Raw genomic sequence first — 23,701 nt, 5'->3', positions numbered from 1 at the left:
CCAATTCTCCTCTACCACAATAACCGACCGCACATTACTAAACCAACCCTTCAGAAGTCGAATGAATTGGGCTATCAAACTCTGCCTCGTCCACCATACTCTCCAGACCTCTCACCTACTGACTTCCACTTTTTCAAGCATCTTGATAACTTTCTGCATGAGAAATACTTCACAAACCTAAGTGATATCAAAAAACGTCTTCAGTTACTTTATCGTCACCAGAACGCAAAATATTTACATTGCTGACATAAATACCCTTGTTTTGCATTGGCAAAAATGTGTTGATTCTGATGTTTATTTCGATCAATAAATTTTTGTTTGAGTCGAGATGTGTCCAGCTGAATTTAAAAGTTAAAAACCGCAAGAACTTTCTTGTCAACCTAACATATAATAGACATAATGGAAAAATGAATGTACACATGTTTAAAGCAACGGCAGAAAACTTAGGAAACGACCTTCAGTTTGTAGCAAAATGGAGCCGTAATACTACCAAGACTAAGCTTTTTTCCTTCAACAATTACAAGAAACCTTCTAAAACACAGATAGTCATGACTAATAACACCGTACGTGAGCGCTCACTGTTTAAATTTCTGAATTTAATAGGCAACATGAAGTGGAACAAATATATTGAGGACATTGCCAAGGCTGCTGCAAAGAAGTGTATTTCCTCTACCATGCTAGAAAATTACTCACACCTAAGAGTATCCTATATATTTACAAAACCACCACTTGCATGCATGGAGTATTATTGCCACATCTGGGCTGATGCATCTGGCACTAGTCTCTCCCTTTTAGACAGGATTCAAAAAGGAGTCTCCAATCTAATCCGATCACACTACCAACCAATCTCAAACACCTGTTCAGTCACTGCCGTTTGGCATCCCTATGATTGTTTTACAAGTACTTTAATGGAATGTGCTCTGATAAACTCATTGCATATTGTACTCCCTGAACATATATACCCCTGACAAACCAGTTTAGCAGAAAAATCTCACTCTTCATTGTTGATATCCCCTGATGCTGAAAACCTTTTACTCTAATAGTTTCTTCTTTTGGATTGCTACACTTTTGAATTCCCTCCCTGTTTCCTGCTTTCTTGATTGTTCTGACATGTTGAAGTTTAAATGTAATGTGAACAGACATCTAGCTCATCTCCAGTAGACATGGTCTTAAATAGTAACCTCTTATGTCCAAGTGGCAATATGTCTTGTTTGGCGTACACAAGCGTAAAAAAATAAAAAAATAAAAAATAAAAAACACACACCGCTTCCACCCCACGTAATCCATTTAGGTCATATGTAATTTTGGATGACAAACAGTGAAAATAATTAAAATTTAACTTTTACAGTAAAATACTGTTCATGTTACTTTGGAGTGAGTTTCCTGTAAGCGATACTCATCATAAAAAGAATCATTAATATTCCATATCTTTTTATATTCTTCAATTTTCCAACATTATTTAACGTCAGATGCCATAAAGTCCTTTGCAGGTGCCTGATAAAAAGTCGTTTCAGGAGATGACTTTAATTTTGCTAGCAAGTAAATAAATTGATGTATGCCTTACTCTCCGAACACTGTGAGGAATCCTGGGGGCAGCATGGCAGTATAGCAACCACCGCTGTACTGTTCCTCCGCCCAGTTCTTCTCTTCATAATGGATTGGCTGAAAAAAAAATGAGAAGATTTTTTAAAGAAATTCAAGAAAATCATCATCATCAGCAGCAGCAGCAACAGCAACAACAACAACATCATCATCATAAAAAGTCTTGATTCATAGGCTGTGAAACTTTTGACAAATTCGTTTTTCTATGCATTGATGAAGGCCAGTTGTGCAAAATTATGATTAATTAACTATTATATACTAGAGGCTGAAAGAATTGTACGCAAGGTATTAAGCTAATAATAAAAGAGCAACATTTTGAAATTTTGTAAATACTTGTGTGTATATTCCTTTTAATCTGATATCTTTAAAGAAGAAAAAAACATATATATATATATATATATATATATATATAGTCTTTGAAGTTTTTAACATTTGAAACTATACAAAAAAATATTTTTTATCATTCGTTAAAAAAAAAAAAAAAAAAAAACATCTAGTCAGTAAGTCATTTAATCACCTGCAATCACTGCATCAACTCTCTCAAATTTACTATAATACCAATTTTTTTTATTTTTCAAGGGATCATCAGTTGTTTACCATGAAACACTGTTTCGGGGATTTAAAAACAAAACAGTGTATTACATCATGGCTCCCCAGCAGTGTTGATCAAACACCACCACCCTTAATCTTAGGAAGAAGACAAGTTACAAAATTTTTTTCCAATTTCCTATTCTTAATTGCAATTACTAACCTTTTCATAGTATAAAAATGAATTTCTTACCTGTGCGATTCATCAATTTCCACATTTAAAATGGATACATTTTTTAATTTATCAGTCTTGTATTTATAAGATTTGGATTAATCCATTTAACTACTTATCACCCCCACTATAGTTAGTAGTTTGTATATTTACATTCTTATCTATTTAAAATTAGATATATAAAGGTTTATCAAAAATATATATATATATATATGGTTTACTTTTTTACGGTCCAACATTCGAAATATATGTAACCAAACAAATAAAATGGTAATAAAAAAGTAAAACACATATTTGCTCTGTAATAGTATTGAGCACTTTCTTCAGGTTTTTACTAATTACCAGTTTTAACAAATATATATATTTTTTTGCTGAATTGCACACACGCAAAATGGCTGGGGGATTCCCCTCTTGTTGTGTTGGATTTTGGTTGGTCTGGCAAATTGCCATACCCACACCGTCCCTGAATATTTAAACAATCACCAAGACGGTTGGGGGCAGATTGAGGCTGAAGACATAAAAAAATTAGTTTTACTAGCTCAGATAGACAAGAAGCTCTACCATGTTTTACGAGTCCAGGTACATCACTTCTGTTTGAAACACCAACTGAGATTAACATATTTCACTTATCTGGCATAGAGTTCCAAATGATATATCACATGGTCATTAGTCTATCATTTTAAATAAGCTCTCCCTCATATATACTGTCATTCAGAAAGCTATAATCTGATGCAGTCATTCAGAAAGCTATAGTCTGAACAGATGTTCTCCAGGTCAACAAGTACAAATCTCGTTAAACAATAAAATTTATGTCTGTTTTTTTCAAGTGCAAGTATATCACTTTTGATAGGTCACCCGCCGCTGTCCGGGATTCAATTAACGTTCAGCAGACAATCTCAGCATATTTACCGGTCTTCCTCAGGGTTTAGGGTGGGTCTCAACTTCCCCAATGGGGGACAACATCGCTTTCTCAAGACGGTGACGTTACATAAGAGATTCAAGGAAGGCAGGGAGTCTATGAAGGATGATGAGAAGTGTGGGAGGAGTAAGGAAGTCAGAACACCAGAGTTGATTGGCCAAGTAAAGAATTTCATGGATAAGGACCGTTGTGTTTCTATAGAGACAATAAGTGCACAGTTTGATGTCAGTGTGAGAACTGTACACACAACTATTCACGAGGAACTGAAGATGCAGAAGATTTGCACAAAGTTTCTCACAAGAGTGCTCAGAGAAGATCAGACAATTTAACCAAGATGGGCATCGACAGTTTCTCACCCTCTCTATAGTTCAGACTTTACTCCCTAAGACATTTGGTTATTCTCTAAGCTCAAGGAAAACCTTAGAGGCTGCCATTATGAGACACTTGAAGAGATGAAAGAGGCTGTGATGAGAGTCATTTACATGCTCATGCAAGAGGACTTCAGGGGGTCTTTCAGAAGTTGTTGGAACCATACAACAAGTGCATTGCAGCCGGAGGAGATTATTTCGAAGGGGTCTAGAGTTTTATTTGTGTATTATCAATAAAAGTGCCCATACGAAAAAGTCTGGAAACTTATTTAAGGCACCTTGTAAATAGGTTTACCAGTGAGTGGTTGGCCCTTCTGCCAATCAGAAATCTCTGCATAAGAATACAGGTTGTATTTTATCATTGTATTATTTATATTTTGTAGCACACACGCAGTTGGATTTTTCCTGCCTAGCTAGTTGGAATGTCAAAATTGTACTAACATGACATTTAGCGATTGGCCTTTCCAACTAAGCAGCGACATGATAAAATCTACAAAGACGCATGACACACCTTTTATCAAAATCGATTCTTAGATGCCTTTCTCTTCTCCACATTCATTATAAAAGGAATAAATTGACACATGATTTAAAAAAAAAATGTCTGCCATTAAACACTTGCTTAGCCTCGACCGCTTCTCTTTTCCATTATTCTGGTGAATATTCTTTTTAAATCATCTTAGAATATATGCGCTTTCTGCACACGATTTTATCTGGCACATAGTTTTTTTTTTTTATTTCCTTCCAGACATCATCCTGTTGTTTCACTGAGTCTTGATAGATCATGGAAGTTGAACAGTGTTGAGCCTAGTCAGTACTAAATGGGTGACAAATCAGGACTACTAAGTGCTGTATGTGCTCTCCATTTACATCGGCATTGTTTCCAATTGTCCTGGATTTCTCCTTGCTATTCATTTCAAGCAATACCGATTCAGAGACGTGCGATTGGGGATTACATAACACTTGCTTTATAAGTATATGCATAGTAACGTTTACAGGAGTTATCCATTGTCTCTCAAGATTGAATGGAGGCGATGAGGCTTCCAAGCAATATCTCTCGGGATTAACAGTTTTGTTGTCTTCGTTTTTTGTGAAAATCGTTCAAGACAAAGCACTTGTTGTAAGGAGTTAACAAAAACGATGATTATTGCAAAGACAGGAGATGCCTATTGACCTTAGTCTTGAAAAGACCAAGACTGTAAGTAGAAGGAAAACTGTCAGCAGAAAGAGAGTTCCACGATTTTACAGTTCTTGGAAATAAGCTACTGGAATAAGAAACTGTATTACAATGAAGTGTTAATACGGCGAGTTATTGGAGACTACTAAATCAACGAGTTAAACAAGCTGGAACAATGGAAGCAGGAATAGATCAGATAATTCTGAAGAACACGTGGCATAATAGAATTTAAAGAAATAACTGAGACTAGCAACATCACGTCTGTAATTTAAGACATCCTTAATCGTGTGAGAGTACCAAAGGAGACAGTACTGAGAGGTAAATAGTTACTTACATGGGCTAAGTGTTCACAATCAAACACTTTTGAATACAATTTGGCTATCCTGTCTCGTCTCTGTTCACGGGTCAACTTGATATAATGATGAGCCTGCGTTGCCAAAATGAATCTGAAACAACGAATTAAATTCTTGATAAAAACTCACATAACTATTTTATATAAAATGTTGACATTGTTTCAAATAAGACGTTGACAATCTTTCAAATAAAACGTTGATATTATTTTTAATCAAACGTTGGCATTATTTTAAATGAAATGTTGACATTATTTCAAATAAAACGTTGACATTATTTCAAATAAAACATTGATATTATTTCAAATAAAACGTTGACATTGTTTCAAATAAAACGTTGACATTATTGCGAATCGAACGTTGATATTGTTTCAAATAAAACGTTGACATTATTTCAAAAGAAACGTTCACATTATTTCAAATCAGACGTTGACATTTTTTTTTATCAAACGTAGGCATTATTTCAAATGAAACGTTGACGTTAATTCAAATCAAGCATTGATATTGTTTCAAATCAAACGTTGACATTTTTCAAATCAAACGTTGACATTCATCCCTCTCAGGGAAGGTCTTAATGTCTCACAACCAAACTAAATACATGTTGTTTTTATCAATGCAATCACAAATAATAACATCACAATGAAATCTTATCTCATATCGTTCACTCTTCCTGTGATTGCAACATCGAAAATTAATGTTTCACAAGAGCACAAAGAAACAAAAAAAATCATCAAATTTGAAAAAGAATACCGTTTCATTGAAATGTTGACGTTTCCTTCCCTTCTGCCAGTGACTGAGAGGGCATTCCTGTATACAGGTATTTAGCGATCGTAAGTTATTCTTTACCAATGTAGTTTGCTTCAAGACCTTTAATTGACTACCTACTCCTTTTTCATTCTCTCTCTCTCTCTCTCTCTCTCTCTTTTAGTCATGTGATGTCACATCCGCTTCTAATACACACAAGATCGATCTGACATCCGAGTACACACTAAGCTATTTCGACTGAATTCTATTTTCTGTTATCCTTAACTAAGAAAAATTATTATGCTACACTTGTGTTCCTCTCAACGTAAATATCCCCAACTAATCCCACAGGTAGCAAAATCCCATCCCTTCACTGTGGAGATCCTTCGATGTCAAAAAGTTTTCTACTCTAATAGTTTCTTCAATCAAGCTGCTAGGTTTGAGGATTTCCTTTTTCCTTCCTGCTTCCCTGATTATATTAACATACAGAGATTTAAATGTAATGCAAACGAATATCTTGCTGCTCAACTCCTTACGTAGTGCTCTGTAGAAATGGTGTAACATAGTAGTCTCTTACAACAATTAGCAATATGCCTTGTTTGGGGTGAATAAGAATAAAGGAAAATTATTTTCAATTTCAAAAGGTCGTTAGTCAATTTATTCTTTTTTATTTTAACTGTTAGGTGGATATGAAAAGTTCTTGCTGAATTTTTAATTTTGATTTCAAATGATGTATTCTCAAATAAGTTTTCATGATAATACCTTTACTTTATATATCATGATAAAGAGGTTCTTTCTCTCTATCTAATCGTTTAAATTACAATCGTTTTAAAACAATTATGTCTTCTTTTCGGAATGTTGAATATAAGATGAAGAAAAGCAAATTTACACAATTTTCTTATTTCAATTCAAGCTAGGCTGAAAAGCTGCCGGAACAACTTGCAATATCAACGAAGCGTTTGGCCCAGAAATTACTATTGAACGCACAGCACAATGGTCGTTTAAGAAATTTTGTGGCGGCGACGAGAGTCTCGAAGATATTTTTTTTTTTTTTTAAACAGTGATCACCACTTATCAAGGCCCAGAAGCCACTCAGGGATAAGGGTTATTGCAAGTACATTACGTTAGTGTGGAGATTTGATGAAGTGTTTACTTAAGGGGGCGGTTCATTAGGAATTTGTTAACGTTGGACTTGAAGACATCCAAGTTGTAGTCCGGTGGGAAGCAGGCAGACGGAACAGAGTTCCACAGGCGTGCAGTTCTAAGAAAGAAGCTTTGTTCATGGAATCCGCGTTTTGATTTAGGCACAGATATAGAGTGGGGGAAATTTTTCACAGTGGATTCAGCTAGACTGGTGTTTTTCGTGAAAGATTGGCGAGGGGGGACCAGAGATTGGAGTTCAGACGAGCACCTGCCATGGAAATAACGATAAAACAAGGATAGGCTCGCAACGTCTCTTCTGTGGGAGAGAAGTTGCAGGGTAGAGAAAAGGGCATCCCCCACTAAGCCACGAAGTCGAATGACCATCGGATGTTGACAACAATTAATTAAGACCCTTAGTCAAAGCCAATCCATGCACAACTGTTCGAGAACTTGCTTCTGAATTAGACTTAACATATACAACGATTTCAAATCACTAAAGAGAGATTGGAAAGGCAAAAAACTTGATAAATGAACATTGAACATTGAACAAAAACCAAAAGAAACGCTTTTATGAAGTGTCATTTTCCCTTATTTTACGCAATAAGAATGACCTATTTCTCGATCAAGCTGTGACTTGGAATGAAAAGTGGGTTCTTTAAAACAACTAGCGACACTCAGCTCAGTGGTTAGATGCCAACGAAGCTCCACGACACTTCCCTATGCCAGAGTTACACCAACAGAAGTTTATGCTGACTGTTTAGTGGTCTGCGACCGGTCTCATCCATTACAGTTTTTTGAATGCAGGTAAAACCATTACAGCAGAAAAGTACTGTCAACAAATGGATGAAATGCATCAGAAACTTCGACAATAACACCCAACATAAGTCAACAGAAAAAGCCCAATTCTCCTCTGCAACTGCCCGACCACACCTTGCTAAACTGACCCTGCAGAAGTTGAACGAATTGGGCTACGAAACTCTGCCTCCTCCACCATACTCTCCAAACCTCTCACCTACTGACTACTACTTTTTCAAGCATCCGGACAACTTTCTGCATGAGAAATGCTTTAAAAACATAAGCGATATCAAAACGCCTTGCACGATTGATTGCTACTAGAACGGAAGATTTTTACTGGCATAAATACCCTCATTTTGCGTTGGCAGAAATGTGTTGATTTTGTTTGTGTTTATTTCGATCAATAAATTCTTATTTAAGCCGAGATATGTTCAACTGAATTTAAAAGTTAAAAACCGCAAGAACTTTCTTGTCAACCTGATATTAATAAAAGATTAAAGTGGCTGACTTTTTTATGAATAAAAACGTAATGCATTCTGGTTGATTTAATTTTGTAATTAAAATATTTTCAATAGGATTTCACTATTGCGTTTTTTGTTGCAATAAATGATTGATTAAAAATATTATAAATCATGACTAGGTGAGAAACATGCATAAATAGACACATGAAAAGTGATTGCATAATTAGGTGTAGTGCATTCTGGCTTACAAAAAATGCCTGAGCAACCTTGTTCGTATATCTTGGTAGAAGCGCCTCAAGCGTTTAGCAATAAATTCAGCAAAAAGGAAAAGTAAAACCTAGGAGAATGGATCTCCTATAACTGAACAGAATCATACCACAGTCCGACACAGTAGGACTAGAACAAAAAAATACGATGGCCCACTCTCTAATGAAGTGATTGTCCAGGATGTTTCCGCAAACTGATATGAATTTCTAAATAAGTTTACAGTAGCGTCCAAAACTAAGGGCCAACATTTAAAACCTAATATTTGTTAGAACTAACAACTGTGCAAAGCTGAAATTTTGACAACTGGTAGTCGTTATCATCCATAATAACATACTAAAATTTGAATCATTTGCAAAGGATAGAAAAAGAATTATAACAATTATTTATTTTCAAAATAAAACTTATTTAACTTATTGATTTGTATTAGTCAAGTAGAAATTTTTAGTTTATAATTTTTTCTTTTTAACTTTGGTACAATATAATAATTAGTCATGCCCTTGCATCATCAAATCAAGTCTATAAAACTTTGTACATTTAGAATTTAAACAGTTTTTACTCAGTGTTTCCCAGTAGTAAACAATAACAATGACATGTTTACGAAGAAATTGAAATGCATTGTGGTGACTTTAATTTCCCAATTAAAGCAACTTTTTCAAAGTTCGTATTAATATTTTATGCATTTTTTTTTACTTATATTCACCCCAAAACAAGGGTCCAGATTAATAGGGGAATTCTAAATCAAGAGTTGTGCAGCGAGATGCTTGTTCACATTACATTTAACTTTCTGCATGTTGGTACTATCGGGAAAACATGGACCGGTGAAGAAATTCCAAAGTAAGGAGTTTGAGGAAAAAAAGTTATGAAAATAGACAAATTTCCAGTATTAAAGAATATTTACAGAGAAGGGGTGTGATTTTGCTGCTTGTCAGATTGATCGGAGGTACTTATGGCAAAAGGTAACAAGTGTAGCAAGTTTGTCAAAGCACATTCTATTGAAATGCTTGTAGAACAGGCACAGGGATTCTTGAATACTGGAAATTTGTCTATTTTCATAACTATCTTCGCTATATCCCATTCTCTATCTCAGTTGGTTACACTTCTCTATATCCCATTCCCTATCTCAGTTGGTTATATTTCCAACACGTTTCCCAGACCAGCAAGATCAACATGCCTCACTTCTAGATCTCTTTCTGCAACGGTTCCCAATGACTGTACAACAAATGCCCACAGCCCACTCGGAAATGCTGATCACGCTGTGATAATGGTAGAAATCAGCCTAAATTCTCGCCCTAAAACTGAAGACCCACTACTCAAAACAACGAGGTATTACAAAAAGGCTGATTGGGAAGCCATCAGGGAGCTCATCAGAGATGCCCCATGGCAAAATATCATTACTCTTCCAGCGGAACAGTGTGCAAATGAGACCACTGAATGGTTCAAAACTGCAATTGAAGCACATGTTCCCGCACGGAAATTCTATAGCAAGCCCCACTCTCCCCAATCATTTACTTCTGTTTGTGAGCTGCCATTTGTCAAAGGCAGCATGCGTTCCGCAGATTCAACCGACATAAGTCCAGCTCAAACAAACAGAAGTTTATAGAAGCTAGAAATAATTGTAAGAGAGTGATAGAGACAGCTAAGACAGATTACTCTGAAACCACCAGAAAACGCATCAAAGCACAGAAATTAGGAACCCGGAATTTTTGGAAAATCTACAATAGCGTAGTAAATAATGGACAGTCAACTATTCCCCCACTATCAAATAATCATGAGGTTGCTTGCACGGCAACTGACAAGGCTAATCTCTTGCCAGTCAGTTTGCCTCAAACTCCACACTGAACTCGGTACACCACTCACTTCCTGATTTTCCTCTGCGAACAGACGCCACACTAGACGATTTGAAAATCACCCCTTCTCAGGTACATGCTATTATAAAAAACCTAGACACATCAAAAGCATGTGGACCAGATCTCATCCCGGCTGTGCTATTAAAAAAATGCTCTGCCGAGGTTGCTCCAGTTCTCTCCAAACTTTATAATAAATGCCTTAACGAATCTTGCTTTCCCGACTGCTGGAAAACCGCCTCTGTGGTACCAGTCTTCAAGAATTCTGGTGAAAGAACTGACCCACTAAATTATCGCCCCATTAGCCTCCTCCCGATTTTCGCCAAAATATTTGAGTCCTTAGTTAATCAAGCCCTAGTCCAGTACCTAACAGCTGCTAAACTCCTGACTGACAAACAATATGGATTCAGGCAAGCCTGTTCAACAGCAGATATCTTAACTGTAGTTTCTGAACGTATATACCGTTCATTGGACAAAACAGGGGAGAGTAGAGCGGTGGCCCTTGATATATCTAAGGCTTTTGACAGGGTATGGCACGATGGTCTTCTAAGGAAAATTAGATCATATGGAATCACTGGAAGAATTCATAATGTAATTAAATCCTTCTTAAGTAATAGAAAAATCAAAGTTGTCCTCGACGATCGTGCATCTAAACAATATGACATAAATGCAGGAGTACCTCAGGGGTCTATCCTTGGACCTCTATTATTCCTGATATTCATAAATGACCTCCTTGATAAAATTGTTTCGGAGATGGGTATATTTGCCGATGACACCACTCTCTATAACAGATATGAAGGGAAAACGAATGAACACATATCCAAGGAAATGGCAGAAACACTAGAGGATGACCTAAAATCCATAGTGGAATGGGGACAAAAATGGATGGTCACATTCAATTTTGCTAAGACTAAGCTTGTTTCCTTCAATAACTACAAGAAACTTTCTCTACCACCAATAGCAATGGCAAAGAACACATTGCCTGAAAGTACTTCTTTTAAACTCCTCGGCATAACGTTTACAGGGAATATGAACTGGAATAGATACATTGAGAGCATTGCCAAGGCTGCTGCAAGGAAGGTTGGCTCCCTCTACCGTGCTAGAAAACTACTTACGCCTGACAGTATCCTATACCTCTATAAGGCAACCATTCGCCCATGTATGGAGTACTGTTGTCACATCTGGGCTGGTGAATCTGCTGCTTGTCTCTCGCTCCTGGACAGGGTTCAAAAGAGAGTCGCCAACCTGATAGGTCCTGAACTGTCATCTAGGCTTCAACCTCTGTCCCATCGACGAGATGTTGCATCCCTCTGCCTGTTCTACAAATACTTTAATGGTGAATGCTCTGACAAACTGCAAACACTTGTACCTCCCCGACGTAACTACCCTCGACAAACCCGACAAGCTACTAAGTCTCATCCCTTTACAGTAGAGATCCCTAGGTGCAAGAAAGCCTTTTACTCCAATAGTTTCTTCCCCAGAACTGCGGGTCTTTGGAACTCCCTTCCGGGATTCTGCTTTCCCAACTGCAATGATATGCAGAAGTTCAAGTGTAATGTTAACAAACATCTTTCTACTCATCTCCCTTCATAATGACCCCGCTAATTAAGTCCCTAATAGTAGCCCCCTGCTTCAAAGTGGCACTGTGCCTTGTTTGGGGTGAAAATTGAATAAAAAAAAAATTAAAAAAACATTGTGGTGATAATAACATTTAATGCTATTAAGACTAAGCTGCTCTCCTTTAACAATTACGAGAAACCACTCCATCCATCAATATCCATGGCACCCTACATAAGAATTCTTCTTTTAAACTCTTCAGCCTTACATTCACAGGCAATATGAACTAGAAAAATACATTGCAAACAAGGTGGGTTCCCTTTATTGTGCTAGAAGACTACTCACACCTAAGAGTATCATGTACCTTAAAAAAGTCACCATTTGCTCATCAATGGGGTATTGTTGCCACATCTGGGATGGTGCATCTACCACTAGTCTCTCCCTCTTGTATAGGGTCCAAAAAAGTCTTCAATCTAATAGGTCCCACTTTGTCAACTAAGCTCCAGCCACTGTCCCATCACCACAATGTTGCATCTCTGTGCCTGTTTGACAAGTATTTTAATGGAATGTAGTCTGATGAACTCGTTGCTCTTGTGCTCTCTCGACATAGAAATCCCTGACAAACCCGTTTAGCAACAAAATCACACCCCTTCACTGTTGAGATCCCTAAATACCAGAAAGCATTCTACTCTAATAGTTTCTTCCCTCGAACAGCTAGACTATAGAATTTCCTTCCTGCTATCTGCCTCCCTGACTGCAATGATATGCAGAAGTTTAAATGTAATGTAAACCAGCATCTTGTTAATCTTTCCTAGACATGGTGCCAAATAGTAACCCCTTACGTCCAAGTGGCGATATGCTTTGTTAGTGGCGAACATGAGTTAGAAAAAAAACAAAAAACTATGGATTTATAGACAGTGAGTGGAGACTTTTTTTAATCATGTTCATTTATAAATTAAAAACATAAGCGATTAATTTTTAAAATATACATGCAATAACTTTGGGGACGAGAAACACACACACACACACACACATACACACACACACACATGCACACACATGCATGAAATAATAATTTGTGAAATACGTGTTATCAAAAATTGAACAGACATAACTATGAAGGAACAATAGAAGGGAAATAACTCACTATGATTGTAAACAGTTATCTCCCTTCAATTGCCGTTAAATTTATAAAATAAAATGCAGACAAATGCATTTTTCAAAAAAATGATGTTTAATGATAAATACTAATGCTATCATATTCTGAGGTAATTATTTTCATACCACTCCCTCTATATTGTAGTTTATCCTTAAAAAAAAATCAGATTTTACACTTTAGAAGCGATTACATGCCAACAGCCTGCAAAAATATCTGCGAATAAGGATTTTTTTTTAATTAAACATTTTAGATTTTAGAGTAAGCGGATCATATTACCATATAAATTTAACGTAAAATGAGCACCGACTTTTTGACCAATTGGTAAATAGGATAAAGAGATAGATAAATTGGGAGATGTAGAGACACAAAATTATGTTACACACATTTTTTAACCTTGTCTATTTTGTTTTTTATAGCACCAGGAAAAACCTGTTAGTATATATATATATATATATATATATATATATATATATATATATATATATATATATATATATATATATATATATATATTAGTGATGGGACGATTCCAATATTTTCCCGATTCTGATACAATTACCGATTCCGTACTAAATTCCTGATTCACATCTTGGCTGCCTGAGAAAACACTACTCCCTGCATCATAAAGAGACCAACGTCCCCTTGAGTCGTCCGTTGTCCCTGACGTTCAGCTAACGACTGATTAGAATCTCATCAAATCTACATCTCATCACGTGTCCAAGACCCCAACTGCTGACGTAACATAAATCTGATTATTTGTTTATCCAAACCCAAAATTATGTTTTCCTGTATTTTTTTTAAAATCACATCCTTTTTGTAGTTGTTTATTATTTCGGTTGTCAATCATTTTTCTCAATCTAATTGTTTATTTTTCTAATCATAATAATCGATTCAGCAACCCGCTGCCGCTCAGATCAATTAATAATAATAAAAATAATGTTTTAACCCTTGGCCCTGCCTGCCACAGTTAACACAGGTACTACATCATGATTACAGCCAAAGGGTCACAACATTACAAATATTGCAATATAATACAAATTTTAGGTCCCTCCTTGGACTATGCAGTCTATATTATATATATTCACACTCTCTTTCTTTATTTCTTTCTCTCTCTCACTCTCTGTCTGTCTGTCTGTCTCTCTCTATATATATATGTGTGTGTGTGTGTGTGTGTGTGTGTGTGTGTGTGTGTGTGTGTGTGTGTGTGTGTTTATGGGGAAAAATATGCTCATTCAATTATATTGCACTCTTTATTTATATCAACCCTTTTATTAATGAAGTCGATGTATAATAAATATAATAATATATAATAAATATAAATAATAATAAATATAATAAATATAATAATAAATATAATAATATATAATAAATAATAAATATATAATAAATATAATAATATATGTAATAAATATAACGAGAGAACATATACAAATAAATGACAAAAAGTCTATATTGCAAATTCCAAGATGTTATTTATCTTTCCTTTTTAAAGTGAATGAGTTCTTAATCTTCTGATGAGTCAGGGCGGAAAATATTGAAAAATTGGCATAATATTTATATGATTATTTCTGCACAACCAAACAGATGTTGACAAGAATAGAACATTTTAACACGCTGAAAGATGAAAACCATCTTGGAATATAGATCTTTTGACATATATATATATATATATATATATATATATATATATATATATATATATATATATATATATATATATATATATAGTAATGTGATTGATAATTTAAAATTTAAAAATCAAATTATAATTAAATTAAAAATCCGTTTCATAAGAAGGAACAACAACAAAATCAATTATTTGTACGATCGTTTCGGAAAACAGTGTTTTTATTGTGGTAGACATCAAGTTACGGACAATAATTATTACATATAGTTTTTTAATAAACAAGGTTTCTTCATCAGCAAATTGTGAAGAGTTTTATTAAATTTAAATTTAAAAGACACCATAAATAAACCTAGCATTAAAAGTAAGGCAGATGTATCTGGAAAAAATTAAAATAAAGGTCTGGATTTAAAATTGATAAGAAAATTAATATGGGTTAGAGATAGAAAAGAAATAGAGTAAAATATAAATTTGGTTTAAGTACAATATTATACATACACACATACACAAATATATACATGCATATATATGAAAAAATAGACACATATATACATATCCATAGATATACAGATATATACATAAAAATACAGGTACAAATATTTACCTTTTAATTTTTCGCCTTTTGAAATCAGGAACTATGGTTAAAGTACTCATATAGATGTTTGCTATAGCTTTTCACCTTATCGAATGATAAATTTTCAAAAAGGACGCCCGTGCAATAATTTATTTCCATTAGCATACTTTTGATTTAAAGACGCCACGGTTTATAATTCGAAAGAAATTGTAAGTTAATGTTATTTGTATAATTACATAATGTAAGGGGGATAATTAGTCATATTTTCTTTAATTAAAGTGTGCAAGGGGGATAATTAGTCTAACTTAATTTATTACAGAAAAAAAAATTGTAATCTATTTTTACTAATAAGTAATTTTTAATGATTTAAGGTGGTTTATATTTATTAAATTTAAACCAACGTTTATGACTGCATGTGAAAATTAGTTCCTGTCTTGAATTTAATAGGGTGGTTACATTTTTTATATCTTCATATTTCAAAATTTTAAGGGTCTCTTTTGTACATAGTGCACAGAATTTATCTCCTGGTTTATATGGTTTGCAAGATTCAATTACTCGCCATTTTAAGTTGAAAGAAATATTGCTATTTTTGAGTTGCCAAATATAGTTGGATAGAGTAGTTTGGTTTGACAGAGAGTTATTTTTAAAAGAATATTTGTGCATTGAAATTCTATGTTTTATTAGGCCAGATCTGGAACCAAAATATATTGCCTCTTGCTTATTGTGATTATTTTCCGTTAGGTCTGGTGCTGGATTATTATATGGTGGGTTGGTTTGTAATTGATCAGTAGATTGGTTTAAGTTGGTGTCATTATTTAATTTGGTAGTTGAGTTATGGCTGTTAATAGATTCATGTAGATTTGGGGTTTTTGATACTGTGCAGCTATAGATTACATTTTTAATTTTACATGAGCCTTGTAGGGGGCATTTATTTTTTCTTCTACAGTTACAGTCTGATATATTTTGTATAGTTGTATTTTGTAGCTTATTAATTTTCTTACTATTAGAGCTAATTATTTTTTGATGATGGTAAGGCATAGTAGAGTAATCTAAATCATTAAAAATTACTTATTAGTAAAAATAGATTACAATTTTTTTTTTCTGTAATAAATTAAGTTAGACTAATTATCCCCCTTGCACCCTTTAATTAAAGAAAATATGACTAATTATCCCCCTTACATTATGTAATTATACAAATAACATTAACTTACAATTTCTTTCGAATTATAAACCGTGGCGTCTTTAAATCAAAAGTATGCTAATGGAAATAAATTATTGCACGGGCGTCCTTTTTGAAAATTTATCATTCGATAAGGTGAAAAGCTATAGCAAACATCTATATGAGTACTTTAACCATAGTTCCTGATTTCAAAAGGCGAAAAATTAAAAGGTAAATATTTGTACCTGTATTTTTATGTATATATCTGTATATCTATGGATATGTATATATGTGTATATTTTTTTCATATATATGCATGTATATATTTGTGTATGTGTGTATGTATAATATTGTACTTAAACCAAATTTATATTTTACTCTATTTCTTTTCTATCTCTAACCCATATTAATTTTCTTATCAATTTTAAATCCAGACCTTTATTTTAATTTTTTCCAGATACATCTGCCTTACTTTTAATGCTAGGTTTATTTATGGTGTCTTTTAAATTTAAATTTAATAAAACCCTTCACAATTTGCTGATGAGGAAACCTTGTTTATTAAAAAACTATATGTAATAATTATTGTCCGTAACTTGATGTCTACCACAATAAAAACACTGTTTTCCGAAACGATCGTACAAATAATTGATTTTGTTGTTGTTCCTTCTTATAAAACAGATTTTTAATTTAATTATAATTTGATTTTTAAATTTTAAATTATCAATCACATTACTAAATATTAAATTAGCTCTAGGATATTTACCTATCGAGCTTATTATATATCTAAATCACAACGAGTACTTTTTCTTTCCTGTATTTTAATTAAACTAGTAATTTCACTATTACATTAAAATACACTCTGCTCTTTAGACTATTGTTCTAATCTCCTTTAAATTATATATATATATATATATATATATATATATATTGTTGCTCATTTTTTTTAAATATACCATTTTTATTGGTAACTTGTGTACAATTGTTTCAACCCCAATGTTTGCATACAAGTATATAATATTCATTAGTTATAATTTTGCACAAGTGGGCAGGCTCATCAGCGCATAGAAAAACAATTTTTCAAAGTATCTCTTATTAACATGGTTGGTATTCCCATTGTTTTTAATCTATAGCATATATTTAATGTGTGAAGCAAACATTATCAACATTTTATAATAAAATGCTCTTTCTTTATATCCCTTTTATGCTTATATATATATATATATAAAAGTATAACAGCATAGTTACATTCCAAGATAGACATATTTATTTTTCATGTCAGACAGCTCCTCTAGCATAGTATTGATATAATAATAATTGTTTGTTTCTGCATAACAAAATGGATCTGTAAAAAATGTACCGAAATTTTAACATGTTGCGGGAGCTGTTTTGCGTTAAAAATAAATATTTGGATCTTGGAATGTAACTATAGTGGTATTCTTTTATATATGTTCTGTTGTTTTATTTAACATACGTTGAGCTTCTAAACAAAAAGGATTGGTATACGAAGAGTGAAATATAATTGAAAAAACATAATTTACCAAATATATATATATTTTAAAGGAGATTAGAACAATAGTCTAAAGAGCAGAGTGTATTTTAATGTAATAGTAAAATTACTAATTTAAATTAAAATACAGGGAAAGAAAAAGTGCTCGTTGTAATTTAGATATATAATAAGCTCGATAGGTAAATATACCTAGAGCTAATTTAATATTCAGTAATGTGATTGATAATTTAAAATTCAAATTAGAATTAAATTAAAAATCCGTTTCATTTTTTTGTTGATTTTATTGTTGTTCCTTCTTGTGAAACGGATTTTTAATTTAATTCTAATTTGAATTTTAAATTATCAATCACATTACTGAATATATATATATATATATATATATATATATATATATATATATATATGGTTGAGCTCCTTGCTAATGTGACTCTCTCTCTCTCTCTCTCTCTCTCTCTCTCTCTCTCTCTCTCTCTCTCTCTCTCTTTCTCCAGGTTTCCCTGTCTTCCATCATCTACCTCCAATCTTCAGGATCACAGTTGGCATCATGTGCAAGTTTCTGGATGCACGTGGATTTAGTTTATCCTATGCTCGTGCAGATTCCACAGCAATACATTTCTCACCAGCTCTTGCTTCTCTGGAAAATCATAGACGTCACTCCCTGATGGTAATAGATATGGCAGGTAGGTTGCCATAAAGTTGCTGTTTCATGGGATGATCTTGCCAAGATATATTTAACACTGTTCGTAGCATGTGGGTGTACATGCTGTCTAGCTTTCTTTCCAATCTTTTGATGAGCGTCCAGGTTGTTGTACTGTAAACAAAGACAGACTCCAAAGTCCATCATACTGACCACAGCTTATCCAATGCAGTCCATGCTTTTGAGATCCGAATTGCAATATCTCTCTCCATAGAACCTATGTTGCTGCCCAGCTACAGAAGAATATATATATATATGAGTATTTACTATAATAATTATTACGTTAATGGCAGTTTGTATATCACTTTCCGATATGCTCAACCCAAGATAGGGAGCATTATCATCATCCACATACAGTACTGTTTCGCTGTATCACAGTTCATCAGTGCAGCTAGACAACTACCTCACACCAGGATCAAAACTCAACTGCCCAAACAACAGTCAGCGCTTCTAATCGTTACGCTATTTGGCTTATTATTATATTATTACTAGACTACCCGTGACCCGTTGGGTCAGTATGTTATATTAGATATGGAATTCATGTATGAGCATGACACTTGTGACGTAAAAAAATAGGGGTTTTTTTTTTGACATAACAGATACATTTCTATGAAAGTATATTAAAATGAAAAAAGAATATAGATAGATTTCTATGAGTCGTTCTGTTTGTTATAATTGATTATTTTTGAAAAAAAAATTTTTTACAGTTACTGAATTATAAGTGGTTGGCCATACTTATAGGTAAATGTGCACTGAACAGATACCATAATACTTATTATAGTTAAATTCAAATTTTGATATATCTGATTTTTTTTACATCGTTCATTTCTGTATTACGTTTAAGTTATTTTAAATCCCACTCTTCCCATGTTAAATAATAATTTCGAAATAATAACGTTAATATTTCAGCGTCCCAATTGTTCTTTTCTTTTGCTTTTTTCGCGTTTAAATTATTCAAATAAACAACTGTTAATACTGTCTGCTTTTTTTTTTACATTGTTCATTTCTGTATTACGTTTAAGTTATTTTAAACCACACTCTTCCCGTGTTAAATAATAATTTCGAAATAATAACGTTAATATTTCAGTGCGCAGGTCATGCGCGCATGCGCAACTGGGTGTCGTAAACTGGAAAGTGGGTTACATACATCGTTACAAGGTCATTTGAGTTTTATAATTATATAGATTACTATATATTATGCAAATGACTCAAACATACATTATTTTTATCGAGTTTATAAAATAGACAGTACCAGTTCTAGTGGAGTTTTTACTTAACTGAATTCTTACCCCATCAACGCTGGATGTGATCCGTCTGCTTTAACGTCATCCAATGTGAATCCTATTATGGATCCGTGCTCCATTATTGCAGATGATCCACACATACCTTTGCAGAAGAAAGAAACAAATAAGGGAAATGATATACTACGAGTGTTATTCATCTTATATGCATTATTTGGGCTACTTTTCTCATCTTGAGTGTTATTTTTTACAATGTTTCGATCGATGTAACCTACAACCTTCTTCAGGCGTATCTTGTCAAACTTGAGAATCTTCATTGAATTCTGAATGGAACCTTTATTTAATCTATGGGAAAAATATTCTCTTGTTCCATCAAGCATGATTGGATAGAAACCCTAAGTAATTCACAATTGTATTTGGAGTGTCACTGGCACTGATGATTGACCTTTCAACCTCCAGAAGTTACAACTGAATTTTATCAAGTACATTATCTACTATGTCACGGGTCCTTGTAAGCAAATTACTCAGGACTTCTTCCTAGTCATGGCTGATGAAATGAAAGCATGCTACCCTCGTAGATTAAATAAAGGTTTCTAATCGAAATTCCATGCAAATTCCCAAGTTCGACAAGCTACACCTGAAGAAGGTGGTAACATCGATTGTAAACACCTGAACATGGCTAAGGAAAGGGCACATGAACAGAGAAACATAATATCTACTAACAACTGCACATAACAATGCAATTAGAACGAACTACATTAAAGCTATAATTAATAATGGTGTTTGTAAATAAAAATCAACTTTTTATGATAACGAAGAAGCACAGTCTTTTACATTGTTTACGCTTATTAATTTAATAAAATAAAAGAAAAGCAACAACATCAAACAATTTTTACTGCCTATGCTATGGCCGCAATTTTACCCAGTTAGAATAAAACAATTCTCAATATTCATAGTTTAAAACCCTAAGAATATGACGCAACGTTTATGAGTAATATGACAGTTTTGATTACAGACAGACACCGACTATCCATTATAATAAGATGCTAGTCATATAACATAATGATTGTAAAAAATCAGACTAACCTTTTTCTCTCCAATAAGCTCGGTCGTAATAGAGAAACGTCTTGATGACAGTTCCCATCGGTATTCTCTGTAAAAGCTGATTGCGCAGGGAAGGTAGAGCAGGTGTAAAGTGAATTTGGTTCTGAAGAGAGACAGGGGACGCCATAACGACATAATTTGCCTGGAATGAAAGAAAGAATAAATCAGTTCTAAAATATAGTAAAAGAAATCACAATGATATCAAAACGGATAGAGACAAAAACAGCTTTATGTATTTGTGGTTTGTAAAATGTAAAATTCATGCAGGGTTTTATATATATATATATATATATATATATATATATATATATATATATATATATATATATATATATATATATATATATATTATATATATATATATATATATGTTTTATTCACTTACTATAAATATCTCCCTAATAATTTTATGAATTTTATTATTTGATTAACTTACTGATATTCTTACCTATTTCTATATTAGTAAAATAAACTTGTAACTTATAATTCATTAATTTATATTTTTCTCTTTCTCTCTTTCCTTCAACTACAACGCCTGAAAATTAAAAAATTATTTATAAAATATTTTTCAATTCCCCCCCTCCCAGCTAATTTATATTTATATATATATATATATATATGTATGTATATGTATATGTATATATATATGTATGTGTAAGTGTTTGCATCTGGATGTATGTGTATTTGCATATATGTTTATATATGTATATATGCGTGTATTTTTACGTATCTGTGTATGTGTACATATATATATATGTGTTTGTATATGTATGTTTGTGTATATGTGTATATGTATATATATATATATATATATATATATATATATATATATATATATATGTGTGTGTGTGTGTGTGTGATCACGCATGTGCTTTTCCCCCATTTACGTATGTGCATTTGCTGTACATATTTATGCGTGTGCTTATATTAGTGTGTTACTTATTAAAAATGTTTTTTTCTATTATTTAAGTTACTTACTTAAGCTTTCACCTATTTTATTTTATTTCATTAAAATAAACCTGTAACGTATAATTTCTACCTGCCCGGCTAATTTATTTATATATATATTATATTTAATTATATATATCATTACACTATCAAAATAAACCTGTAAAGTATAATTCATTAACTTATTTTTCCTTTTCTTTTTCTTTCCATTTTATAAACAATAAATATCTTTCAATCTCTCCCCGCCCGGCTAAATTACTTTAAACCCCATTTTTAACCCGTTCCTTCACTAACATTAACTCTCCAACCTGTTGCCATGGTGATCCTTTAAATTAACTGTTACTTATGCCGTTATCAACAAAAGTAGCGTCTTTTAAGTTTAAACCGTTAAAAAACACGTATATAAGAATTTACACATAATTAATATTTAATTATAAACCCCTCTCTTTTTTTAATACACTCCTACTACTTTAAACTCCAACGTCCTCTCCCCACCACTCCCCCTTCTTTTCTAACTCCCCTTTATCTACGATCTTTCCATTTTTATTTGACTTTATAACTTAGTCCATCTATGAATTCTGATGATGCTAGTTGGATTTTTCCTCTCTTTGAGGATTTTCCTCTAGTTGAAACAATTTGTAAACTCATTCTGGACTCACAGTAATAAATTTCCTATATACTGCTCTGACTACACATTGAGCACTTTAGTCCGGTTTTTTTTTTTTTTTTTTTTTCACCACTGGTAAATAAATATATATATATATATATATATATATATATATATATATATATATATATATATATATATATATATATATATACTAGCAGGCTGCTAGGCGTTGCCCGGTCGTAAGATATATATATATATATATGTATGTATGTATTGAGTAAAAAGATCAATAATTATGAATTAAAAATCAAAAATTGGTTTCAAAAGGAAAAAAATAAACAAAATCAACTTTTTTTCCTTTTTAAATTCACAATTATTGATCTTTTTACTCAATATTAATATAGCTCTAGGATACATATACCTATTGAGCTTATTATATATCTACAGTACTATGGGCACCGTTCTTTTAAAAGTATTAATAAATTCATTAATACATTAAAGCAAACTCTGCTCTTTAGATTCCAGATCTAATTCCCTCGATAAAATATATATATATATATATATATATATATATATATATTTATATATATATATATATATATATATATATATATATATATATATATATATATGGCACACACATTTATTATAATTTCGCAATAACCACAAGACGACTATATATTATAACAGGTTTATCATAAGATGTATTTCTTAAAAAATCTGTTATAATACATTATTGCCTTGGTTATTGCAAACTTATGCTATATATGATCGATTATTAATACCGATAATCGTTAAGCTTAATTAACGTGGTCAATTAGTATTAACTTTGGTTTAATTGGTATATAAACATTACCGAAATATAATAACTAAATTTTGCTTAAAAAGTATCAACACACACACACACACACACACACACACACACACACACACACACACACACACACACACACACACACATATGTATATATAAATTAAGAAACAAAAGTTAAGTTTACAAGCCAAAAGCCTCTGTAAACTTAAAGCGAATATAGATATTAATATTAATATAGTAATCCTAACCAAATTAGAAAGCTCAACATAAGAAATAGAGC

The 23,701-nt window shown here is 32.8% G+C and overlaps 1 protein-coding gene across 2 annotated transcripts in view; it reads right to left on the bottom strand.

Annotated features, from left to right (window-relative positions):
• LOC145247567 (amine oxidase [flavin-containing]-like) overlaps positions 1 to 23,701 on the bottom strand; it is a 128,441-nt gene that overhangs the window by 48,204 nt on the left and 56,536 nt on the right. For both annotated transcript variants that reach the window (XM_080109413.1, XM_080109414.1), the window contains 4 exons: positions 21,032 to 21,191; positions 19,994 to 20,090; positions 5,158 to 5,269; positions 1,565 to 1,662 (listed from right to left, as the gene is read on the bottom strand). In XM_080109413.1, the coding sequence (XP_079965539.1) occupies positions 1,565 to 1,662; positions 5,158 to 5,269; positions 19,994 to 20,090; positions 21,032 to 21,191 (467 nt within the window). The remainder of the gene's footprint in view (positions 1 to 1,564; positions 1,663 to 5,157; positions 5,270 to 19,993; positions 20,091 to 21,031; positions 21,192 to 23,701) is intronic.

This window comes from Euprymna scolopes, chromosome 25, assembly GCF_053919585.1.
Source record: "Euprymna scolopes isolate OS-2025 chromosome 25, ASM5391958v1, whole genome shotgun sequence".
In the NCBI taxonomy this organism is placed as follows: Eukaryota; Metazoa; Mollusca; class Cephalopoda; order Sepiida; family Sepiolidae; genus Euprymna; species Euprymna scolopes.
This window is presented reverse-complemented; position numbering and strand designations above follow the sequence as displayed.